Raw genomic sequence first — 12,477 nt, 5'->3', positions numbered from 1 at the left:
GTGTGTACTGATAAGTGTATACGGCTGCAGTGGGGTTCTAAAGTGTACCTCGTGTTACTTTATGATTTCTGCAAAACTATTTTAGGTCTTTGAGTTTTTTGTTCTCCATCCTGCCTCCAGGTTTCTCATTGTTGTTGCACTTGCAGCACCAATCTTTGCTGACATATCATCCACATATATCACTTGCACCCTATATTTCATACGATCTGCCAATCTTATGTAAACACGTATAGTAGGTTAACCATAAAAAAGTCACAGTTGAATTGTACATTGTGTCATCTGGCACCTATATACATATACTTTTCATAAAAAGACATAGGAAATGATCATGAATGGGAATTCTGATTATGTTTCTAATTAATCTTGGAGTGGACATAACAACAACTGTCATGAATTTAATGTTCCCTGAACTGGCACTAACTAATAGCTCAGTCTACACTTGCCTGGGCATTTACCACTGAGTTACTGTAGAAACTCGTATTCAAATGTCAGTCTGTACTTTAGGCATCTCTTGCAACCAGTCAAGTTTATTGTCTTCTGTCTATATTGTCATCTTGCAATTCAGTTCTGACCACGAGTAAATGTAAAAGCAACTCTCAACTGGTTTGCTGCCAGGTTTTTTTTTGGGGTGGGCATGGGGAGAAAGAATAGAAAAATCAACCTACAAATATGCTGTGCTTTAATAGCTATAAGGAAAAATGTCGAACAAAATTTTCAGGCATCCAGTGGGGAATATCTTCTTATGGTACAAACCTTCTAGCATTTTATACGAATATAAAAATTATTTTAAATTAGCAACAGTTTCTAGCCATATCCTTCTTCACAGCATGCCATTCTCTGAATTTTAATTTTAACCATAATTGGTGTTGGATTGCTAACAAAACAGGCACTGCTTTAATCTTGCCAACTAGATTGCTATGCAGATATTAAATGTGCCTTTATCACACCATGTCCTGCTTTATGAAATCTTCACTTACTACAAATTTAATGTGACCAATCCATGATAGGGATTTAAATTTTTCTAGGTGAGTTGGAAAAGTGACAATATTTGGCAGAGTTATGATTTTTATTGCACTTTTCATAGTTTTCTTTTGTACGGAAATGCTAAAGACCATGACCAAACTAAATGTCTTGCAAAGACCATTTACAGTACAGAAACATAAAATTTTCTCCTAATCTACGATCACAATTATTTAGTTGATTTAGTAATTATTTTTGTTAATAAATATCCTAGCTCATTTTGTAAACCTTTTTTGGTGCAGCATGCACGCCACAAGCTGTAATTTAACACCCTGATTTTAGGCCAAAAGAACATTCAGGTTCCAAAAGCTCCTGCAGCGGGAGGTCCTCACAGATGAAAGCTTCCATGCTGAACAAAAAAATGTATGGTTTCAAACATAATTATAAAATTCAGAACAGCCTAAACAAAATATTGCAGGCCATATTTCTGCAGCTTAGTTTGAACAGAAGGAGTGAAATTAAAAACATCAGGAAGCACAAACTGATATGGTATATTTTCATGGCTTTTAGAGTTCTTCACAAAATACACACCTGACGTAACTCAACTGTAGGTCCTTTGCCCATTTCCAAACCCACTTTAATCGGAGCTAAACTTGGATGGAGCTTTAGCACCTAAAAATGCAGCAATCATGAAAATTAATTAATTTCAGATATTTTCAAAGTTAAAGATAAAATAGACTAAAAAGTTACTAAATTGCAACAATAAGTTAACTAACTGAATAGTATTAGTATAAGTAGTTGCAAGGGAAAATAAATAGCCCAATTTACAAAATTAACTGACATGCTGAACTACTAAAGAAAACTCTTCTGCTTACTTATTTTGGAAACTACCTTAAATGCGCATCTGTTTTTGTACAATTTAGCAATGTACTTGTTAAATTTAGCTGCAACAAATGCCTGCTTCGACTAGTTCCTGTCATGTAGCGGTTTGGTGGTTTTACTATCAAGTCTGCAATATCGCTGACACCCATCAAAACATATACAATAGTTAAGATGCCTGTCTAAATATCCCTAATTCTCATAGCACACACTGGAGGCAGAATTAGTATAAGGTGACATCAACCCAAACCTGCAGAGAGGTAACTGATTCAGAGAGAAGGAGATACACATTGTTCAGTTTATTTATGTGGAGATGCTACTACACGACATTATCAAGTTCCCTTCCACCATGGACTACTCTCCAGAATCGGTTGCATTCTTGGACACACACATCTCAATTAAGGACAGTCACCTCAGCACCTCACTGTACCGCAAACCCACGGATAACCTCACAATGCTCCATTTCTCCAGCTTCCACCCTAAACACGTTAAAGAATAATCCCCTATGGACAAGCCGTCCGTATACACAGGATCTGCTCAGATGAGGAGGATCGCAACAGACACCTCCAGAAGCTGAAAGATGCCCTCACAAGAACAGGATATGGCGCTCGTCTCATTGATCAACAGTTCCGACGCGCCACAACAAGAAACCGCACTGACCTAAGACGACAAACACAGGACATAGCGGACAGAGTACTCCTCATCGTCCAGTACTTCCCCGGAGCAGAGAAGTTACATCATCTTCTCCGGTGCCTTCAAACATGTCATTGATAAAGATGAACATCTTGTCAAGGCCATCCCCACACCCTCACTTTTTGCCTTCAAACAAACCACAACCACAAACAGACCACTGTCCGCAACAAACTACACAGCCTTCAGGAAAACAACGACCACGACACCACACACCCTGCCACAGCAACCTCTGCAAGACGTGTCGGATCATTGACACGGATGCCATCATTTCACGTGAGAACACCATCCACCAGGTCCACGGCACATACTCTTGCAACTCGGCCAACGCTGTCTACCTAATACGCCGCAGGAAATGATGTCCCGAGGCACTGAGACCATGCAGACGCTACAACAACGGATGAGTGAACACTGCTCGACAATCACCAGGCAAGACTGTTCTCTTCCTTTTGAGGAACATTTCAGCGGTCACGAGCATTTGGCCTCTGATCTTCGCGTAAGTGTTTTCCGAGGCAGCCTTCACAACACACAATCACTGAGCAGAGACTGATAGCCAAGTTCCTCACACATGAGGACGGCCTCAGCCGGGATCTTGGGGTCATGTCACACTATTTGTAACCCCCACAACTTGCTTGGACTTGCAAAATCTCATTAACTGTCCTGTCTGGAGACAATACAAATCTTTAACCTGTGCTTAGTGCTCTCTCCACTCACATGGTCTGTACTTTTAAGACTTGATTAACTGTAAAGACTCGGATTCCAATCATTATTTTGTAAATTGAGTCTGTATCTTTATATGCCCTGTTTGTGAATAGATCTCCCACTCACCTGATGAAGGAGCAGCACTGCAAAAGCTAGTGGTGTTTGCTACCAAAGAAACCTGTTGGACTTTAACATGGTGTTGTGAGACTTTTTACCCAGTTTACTTATCACAGGGGAGATATGCATGCATGGATAGAATTGACAAACACAATATTAACAAATATTAAAATTAGCTTCCAGTCAGAAACACAACAGTGATAGAGGGCTGAACAATAGAAACAGCAGCAAGTGCATGTACAGACCAAGAACATGCAGCAGAATGGGCAAAGGGAAGCCATGTTGACAAGTCCTGTAAAGATGGAGCAAGCCACAGTCTCGAAAGCCCAAATCTGGATGATGGGTTCAGGAGAAGGGTTTCATGGACATGTTTCCAACGGGAGTTGGATAATTTTATGATTGTTAAAATGCATTTTGCAATTTTCTTTTACATGGTAACTTTTATTTTATTTATCTTGACATAATAAGTTGAGACAAATATTTAAAAATATTACTTAAGAATTATTTTGAGAAATTTGATTGGTTTTGCCTTCTGTATGAAAAATGCACCAGGATGCTTGAATAAATTTGAATCAGAATAATTCCCCATTTCATTCAATAAATTTGAAGAAATTGATTTAGAAGACAACATAAGAACATAACTAGGAGCAGGACTAGACCATCTGGCCCCTTGAGCCTGCTCCGCTTCAATAAGATCATGGCTGATCTTTTTGTGAACTCAGCTCCACTTACCCGCCTGCTCACCATAACTCTTAATTCCTTTACTGTTCAAAAATTTATCTATCCTTGCCTTTAAAACATTCAATCTGGTAGCCTCAACTGCTTCACTAGGCAGGGAATTCCACTCAGTCCTAAAGCTGCTTCCCCTCATTTTGAGGCTATGCCCCCTAGTTCTAGTTTCACCCACAAGTGGAAACAACTTCCCTGCTTCTATCTTATCTATTCCCTTCATAATCTTATATGTTTCTATAAGATCTCCCCTCATTCTTCTGAATTCCAATGAGTTTAGCCCCAGTCTACTCTGTTTCTCTCATAAGCCAACCCTCTCAACTCCAGAATCAACCTAGTGAATCTCCTCTGCACCCCTTCCAGTGCCAGTATATCCTTTCTCAAGTAAGGAGACCAAAACTGTACACAGTACGCCAGGTGTGGTCTCACCAGCATCTTATACAGCTGCAACGTAACCTCACTGTTTTTAAACTTCATCTCTCTAGCAATGAAGGATAAAATTCCTTTTGCCTTCTTAATTACCTGCTGCACGTGCAAACCAACTCCTTGAGATTCCTGCACAAGGACATCCAGATCCCTCTGCACAGCAGCATGCTGCAATTTTTTACCATTTAAATAATAGTCCATTTTGCTGTTGTTCCTACCAAAATAGATGGCCTCACATTTATCAACATTGAATTCTATCTGCCAGACCCTCACCCACTCATTTAGATTATCTATATCCCTTTGCAGACTTTCAGCACCCTCTGCACACTTTGCTCTTCCACCCATCTTAGTGTCATCTGCGAATTTTGACACAGTACACTTGGTCCCCAACTCCAAATCATCTATGTAATCGTAAACAATTGCGGTCCCAACATTGATCCTTGAGGCACGCCATTAATCACTGATTGCCAACCAGAAAAACACCCATTTATTCCCACTCTTTGCTTTCAGTTAGTTAACCAATCCTCTATCCATGCGAATAGATTACCTGTAACACTGTGCACCTTTATCTTACATAGCAGTCTTTGATGCAGCATCTTGTCAAATGCCTTCTGGAAATCCAGATACACCACATCCACAGGTTCCCCACTGTCCACTGCACATGTAATGTTCTCAAAGAATTCCATCAAATTAGTCAAACATGACCTGCCCTTCGTGAACCCATGCTGCGTCTTACCAATGGGACAATTTATATCCAAATGTCTCGCTATTTCTTCCTTGATAGATTCAAGCATTTTCCCTACTACAGGAATTAAGGTAACCAGCTTATAGTTAGCTGCCTTTTGTCTACCTCCTTTTTTAAACAGTGGCGTTACATTTGCTGTTTTCCAATCTGCGGGAATCACCCAGAGTCCAGCAAATTTTGGTAAATTACCACAAGTACATTTGCAATTTCTCCCACCATCTCTTTTAGTACCCTGGGATTGCATTCCACCAGGACCAGGAGACTTGTCTACCTTTAGCTCCATTAACTTGCCCAACTCTACCTCTTCCGTGTTAATGATAAGTTTCTAGGTTCTCATCTGCCATAGCCTGTCTGTCATCAATTTTTGGCATGTTATTTGTGTCTTCCACTGTGAAGACCGACACAAATTACCTGTTCAATGCTTCAGCCATTTTTTCATTTCCAGTTATTACATCCGCCTTCTCGTCCTCTAAAGGACCAATGTTAACTTTCACCACTCTTTATCGTTTTATATATTTGTAGACACTTTTGCTATTTGTTTTTATATTCTGAGCTAGTTTACTCTCATAATCCATCTTACCTTTCTTTATAGCTTCTTTTGTGGCTTTCTGCTGACCTTTAAAGATTTCCCATTCCTCTAGGTTCCCACTAATCTTTGCCACTTTGTATGCATTTTCTTCCAATTTGATACCCTCCTTTATTTCCTTAGATAACCATGGCTGATTATCTCTTTTTCTAAAGTCCTTCCTTATCACTGGTATATACTTTTGCTTTGCTTACTCATTTGAAATGAGTAAAGCTTGGTGGGACATCTGAAATGCACACACAAATTCAAAACAATGAGTAATCAAGGTTCCAAACATACTACAATTTTCGGTAGTGCTAACATAATTAGTTGAATAGATTGGAAAGTTACAAATGTAACACCATCATTCCAGAAAGAAGCGAGAGAAAACAGGGAAACCAAAGGCTGGTTAGACTGTTTTGGAAATGCTGATAGCCATTATTAAAGAACGGATAACAGGGCACTTAAATCTCAAATTATTAGGCACGGTTTTATGAAAGAGAAATCATGCTTGACAAATCTATTCCATATTTTTGAGGAAAAAAACCAGCAAAGTAAACTGTGGGGGTGATGAACTATAGGATTTAGTAAGGATTTGTTAATGTATTTGTTAAAAGAAGTGAAAACAGAATAAGAATATACAAGTCATTTTCAGGTTGCAGGCTATTACTGTAAAGAACCACAAGGATAAGTGCTTATCTATTTATGGTTTACATTAATGAATTAGATGAAAGAGTATAATACATTCAAGTATGATGACACAAAACTAGGTGGGAAAGTAACCGATCTTGTGGACCCAAAGGGTCTGCAAAGCAATATACATAGGTTAAGTGAGTCAGCAAGTAGGTGGAAGATGAATTGTACAAGTAAATGTGAGGTATTCACTCAGATAAAAGGGATAAACAGAATTTTTTTAAAACAATGAGAAATTATTATACATTTGGTCTTCAGAGAGGTTTGCACAAAGATGCAAGGAATTTGAAAGACAATTTATTGCAAGGCAGTTGAATACAAGAGCAAAGAAGCATTGCTTCAATTATTCAGATCTATGGTGAGATCATCATGGACTACTGTACAAAATTCTGGAAGAATATACTTGCCTAAAAGGCATGCAATGAAGATTTACTAGATTGATTCCTGAGATGAGGAAGATTGAACAAATGGACCTATATATTCTGAAGTTTAAAAGAATGAGTGCGATCTCTGTGAAATATACAAAATTCTGAAAGGATTTGACAAGGTGGATGTTGAGACAATTTATTTTATTTGTAAAGTTTAGAATTAGAGGACATAATCCCAAGGAGTCTGCCATTTACAACTAAAATGAGCAGAAATTTTTTCAAAGTTGAAAATCTTTGAAATTTCCCATACAGATGTGGATGCTTAGTCAATGAATTTATTCAAAGCTGCAATCAATAGATTGAGTTCCAAGGGAAGCAAGAGCTTTAGGAAATTGAACAAAAATGTGGTTTTGAGATAGATCATCAGCCATGAATTTATTGAACAGAAGGGAAGGCTCACAGGATTTTGTGGCCATTTCTGGCTGCTACTTATGCTTTTAGGGCTATAATGGAGCTACCAAAGTACTTCATTCTGAAAAATTCTGCTGCTGAATGTCTCAGGCCTGTACGATCGTGGAAAAACAAGTAACAAAATGCATTTGAAACCTTTGTAACAATTCAAGTTAAAGTGAAAGGCGGAGGAGAACCATTTCTCATAAGATGAAAGTACCTTCGCTGGTCAACCAAAATGAGAGGAAAGGTTAAAAGTAGTGGAAGCCTAGAGAAATATGCTTTGTATGCTTTGTCTCTATAGCGCACTAATACCTGTGACAATAATAAATCAAACCAAATCAAAATATACAAAAAAAAGCATAATGTTGTGAGAGCGCCTTTGTTGAGTGAATCAATAATTAAGTTGAAACTTTGTGTGAAAGCCAACCTGACAAAATTAGAAGCATGGTGTGATTAAAGGCAGAAACATCAGTAAGATATCATAGTTTCATGGCAAAAATTCTGGACATTACCACTATTGCAATGTAATCACTTGATATCTTAATTGCTTGAGAAGTGGAAAAACACCAAGAAACTGCATGGACCGATGGCACAATAATTTTTAATACCAAGGAATGAGGCACAGAGGTAAAATCATGTTACTCCCCTTATGGGGCAGCATATTACTCGTGGAATTCCATGCAAGTATTTGCAAAACTTGTGCAGCCATAGACCTGAGAAAATTCTTTCCACTGAGATGGGGATGGTACACCACCCAACGACACTTTAGATGGGTGAAAACATTCAAATTTTGTATTGAAGTTGTCTATAATTGTCATTTTAATACTTTAGTTCAAATTTTTCAATTTCAAATAAAATTCAATAAGAAACAAATCCAGTATCTTACTCTAATGCAAAATATTTAACACAAAACATACCCTTTTCTGGTTGCCTCTCAGTTCTGAATCAACTTTCTCAGTCAGTTGCAGTGAATCAAACAAAAAGGCCATCACTCCTCGGTCCAGATTCCCATTCACTGACAGTACATGTGGGACAACAGTCTTCCTCCCATCTCGACCCTTTTGAGAAATTATTCTGATAAGTAGGGATATTTGCTAGGCATCTTCTCTCCTTTTCTTTTGAAATAATTAATTCTTGCCATAGCTAAAGAAAATAATTTCCATTCATAGTATGTCTCAAATATCCCAAAATATTTCATTTAGAAGATACCTAATATAGATATGAATACATGGGTAAACGTGGCAGGCAATCTGTGCACTGTAAAGCCCCATAAACAACAATGAAATGAATAGCTAGTTAATTTGTTTTTAGTGGTATTAGTTTAAATTGCAATGCTGACCATAACACAAGAAGAACTGCTCTTCTAATACTGCAATGGGATCTTTCTGAGAGGCCAACATCCCATCAGTACCACACTGAGCTGGTAGCCTACTCCCTAGATGATGTAGTCAAACCATGGAATGGGGCTTGAACTGTGAGTCAAAAGTTAGTGTGCTACCCATTGACCTAAGGGGCAGAATCTTCCCAAACGAGTTCTGAGTATCATAACAGTGTGAAAACGGGAGTGTTCCACACTATTCTTTTGGCACTACAATCTTTTGGCACTTTCAGTTTTTCTGACAGCTGGGAGATTTACAGTGCCCGCACCCCCCCCCCACCCATTAACATGGGTTGCTGGCATCAGGACTCCCAGCCACCATGATCCATTTCTGCACACCCCTGCATGACCACCTCCCCTTCTCACAGAGCATGCCCCCGGCTGACCAGCACTCCCCTTGCAGAGCTTCACCCTACGTAAGCACACAGTCATTGTGCATACCCGCCTGTCACAGGCCCACCCCCACTCATGCCTCACCCCCTTGGCAAAGGGGCTACTATTTAAAGGGTGAAAAGCTGCAGCATGCTACGGTGCAGAGGGACCTCTGGGTCCTTGTGCATGAGTCGTAAAAACCCAGCCTACAGGTGCAGCAGATGGTCAGGAAGGCAAATGGGATGCTGGCCTTCATAGCGAGGGGGATTGAATATAAAAGTAGGGAGGTCTTGCTGCAACTGTACAGGGCACTGGTGAGGCTGCAGCTGGAGTACTGTGTGCAGTTTTGGTTGCCGCACTTGCGCAAGGATATTTTGGCCTTGGAGGAAGTGCAGAGGAGGTTCACTAGGCTGATACCGGAGTTGAGGGGGTTGAACTATGAAGAGAGGCTGAATAGACTGGGCTTGCACTCGTTGGAGTTTAGAAGGATGAGGGGGGATCTTATTGAGACATATAAGATGATGAAGGGGATGGATAGGGTAGAGGTGGAGAGGTTCTTCCCGCTTAGAAAGGACAGCAGGACTAGAGGGCACAGCCTCAAGATAAGGGGGGGTGCAGTTTAGAACGGAGTTGAGGAGGAACTTCTTCAGTCAAAGGGTGATGAATCTCTGGAATTTTCTGCCTGTTGAAGTGTTGGAGGCTACCTCGCTAAATATATTTAAGACGCAGGTAGATAGATTTTTGGTAGGCAAGGGGATTAAGGGTTATGGGGAGAGGGCGGGAAAGTGGAACTGACCCACTTCAGATCAGCCATGATCTTATTGAATGGTGGGGCAGGCTCGAGGGGCTAGATGGTCTACTCCTGCTCCTATTTCTTATGTTCTTAAAGTTCCAGCACATGATGCCTAACCGAACACAGCTAAGGTGCTAGGTGGGCACTCCCAATGGGCACAGGCTGGCTATGCCCCTAACCATCCAGAGGCTTCCATGGCCACCAATCCCCCCACCATGACCATGACACCTGGTCTCCACTGCTGCGGAGCAGTAGCGATTCTCGCCAACGTGACATCACATGGTGAAGGCAGAAGTATCCAGGAAGACAAAAGCAGCTGCTCCGAACCAGGTAAAAGCTATTAAATTTAGACATTTTTATGTTAATAGGCTTCACACCCTCATTCTTGCCAATAGAAAGGGGCCAGAAGGATAGCAATCAGATTTGTGCTGGGTGCGAATCGGATTTTTGACCTTCCATGCTATTTCCCCGGCTTGCCATGCTGATTGACCGCTGTGACGAAGATATTAAACTTGAAAACTATAACAGTCATTTTAGACAGTTATTTTGAAAATTGAACGTTGTTCTACGTACAACGTAGCATTCTTTTATCATACCATTTACACTGCAAACAAACAAAATTGTACTTGTACTTTTAAGTTATCCTTATTTTCATGGTGCTCAAGCAAAAGTTCCTTGTCTCCCAGATTTAACAGCTTCTCAATTGGTTCCTTCCCCCACGGAAAACTGAAATACAGTTCAGTTCCTTTAGTTCCATCATTATCCTGGAAATCACCGGCTGTGAAACTGGATGGATTTTTGGCAAACTAAAAGACAATCAAATAACATTCAGAATAAAACATGGGAAGATATTTAACAACCTAACTACTCACTTCCTCTCTTCTGACCCAAATCAAAAACAAGTAACCATGGGGCAGAAATTGGTCAGCACATTACAATGAGCACAAAATGGATACAGCTCATTTTGCATACATGAAGATACCTGTGTGGAGTTTAAAATACAATATTATTTGGCCAACTTTCAGGTCTGCACACTGTGCTAAGTACAGCTATGAAGAATTATCTGATGAAAGAATAAAATCATAAATGTGGTAATCCTCTCAAAGCTAAAGCTCCAAAATACGTTGATACTCAAAAAGCAGGTGCAACTTTATTGGCTCAGGTACATTTGCAGGATGGAAGGTGGTTGAATACCAAAGAACCTTCTGCATAGCAAGATAGCCAGAGCCAGTATGCTGCCCAAAGCTCCACTCCAAAGATGCTTGCAAGTATGACATGAACATACTGTATATTGATTCAAATGCTTGCTGAACACAGACCAAAATGGGAATATCATCTGTGGGCCAGCGTGCACCACTTTGGTGATCACTGGCTAGTGCAATTGGCAACAGGGGCTGACATTGAAAATAACACCATTTCACATGTGGTGCTGTGACAGAACTTGCACTGCTATAAAATTGCATGAACAGTAATCTGTAGTCCAAAGATGTGTGGGTTAGGTACATTAACCATGGTAAATTGCCCCTTAGTGTCCCAGGATGTATAGGTTAGAGGGATTAGCAGGGTAAACGTGTGGGATTGCAGAGATAAGGGCTAGGTGGGATTGTTGTCATGCAGACTCGATGGGCCAAATGGCCTCCTTCTGCACTGTAGGGTTTCTATGATTGGTTTCTATAACCAATAATGAATCGTGTTCCAGAGATCAGTAGTTCTTACCTTCCTCCACCACAGTAAACGCTGGCGTACCCAGTAGTCTAGCCAATGGCCTGAAGTCCGAGGAGAGCTAAACCATACCAGAGATGCCATTTCCACCTCCCCTGTTCTTTGGTGTAACAGGAGATTAAAATTATTAAAGTAACAAAATAATTAACTTGTACTGGTCAGACTCTTTCATTTAACTAACTTTCTCTTCACAACTTGTCTTTCTCCCCACCTTCCTTCCCCTTCCCTAAATATTGCATTCCTTATTGCAAAAGGAGAGACAGCAGGATTTTTTTTATGTTAACAACTGAATAGTCAACTGAATTGGCTCACTAACTTTCAGACGATACTAAAATAAAATGCCTAGTGAATAATTTTAAACACCAACAGAAATTGCAGGAGGTCATTGATAAGATGGTGACAGATGAAATAAACATTAGTAACTGTAAGTTGTTAACAAAAAACTTTTTTTCTTCAATTGTGGGACATGGGTGTTGCTAGCTGGCCAGCATTTATTGCCGATCCCTAATTGCTCTTGAAATTGAGTGGCTTGTTCAACCATTTCAGAGGGCAGTTGAGAATCAACAAAATTGCTGTGGCACTGGAGTCACATGTAGGCCAGACCAGATAAGGACAGCAGATTCCTGCACTAAAGGACATTAGTAAACCAGATATCTTTTTCTGACAATCGACAACGGTTTCACGGTTATCAGTAGATTCTTATTTCCAGGTTTTTTTTTGTTTATTGAATTCAAATTCCATCATCTGCCATGGCAGGATTAGAACCCAAGTCCCCAGAACATTGGTTAAGTTTCGGGATTAATACTTTAGCAGTAATACCACTAGGCCATTGCCTCCCACTGAACTGAGAAAGTTGGGTGCTGCAGAAGGCAAGTGTGATCTGGG

General features: G+C 40.1%; 1 protein-coding gene across 1 annotated transcript in view; it reads right to left on the bottom strand.

Annotated features, from left to right (window-relative positions):
* polg2 (polymerase (DNA directed), gamma 2, accessory subunit) overlaps positions 1-12,477 on the bottom strand; it is a 57,976-nt gene that overhangs the window by 9,307 nt on the left and 36,192 nt on the right. Inside the window, exons 4-7 of the mRNA XM_080209431.1 lie at positions 11,587-11,692; positions 10,503-10,676; positions 8,245-8,385; positions 1,552-1,632 (exon numbers count right to left, since the gene is read on the bottom strand). Of these exons, the coding sequence (XP_080065557.1) occupies positions 1,552-1,632; positions 8,245-8,385; positions 10,503-10,676; positions 11,587-11,692 (502 nt within the window). The remainder of the gene's footprint in view (positions 1-1,551; positions 1,633-8,244; positions 8,386-10,502; positions 10,677-11,586; positions 11,693-12,477) is intronic.

The sequence above is a fragment of the Carcharhinus amblyrhynchos genome, chromosome 21 (assembly GCF_965287045.1).
Source record: "Carcharhinus amblyrhynchos chromosome 21, sCarAmb.v2.hapA, whole genome shotgun sequence".
Lineage (NCBI taxonomy): Eukaryota > Metazoa > Chordata > Chondrichthyes > Carcharhiniformes > Carcharhinidae > Carcharhinus > Carcharhinus amblyrhynchos.
This window is presented reverse-complemented; position numbering and strand designations above follow the sequence as displayed.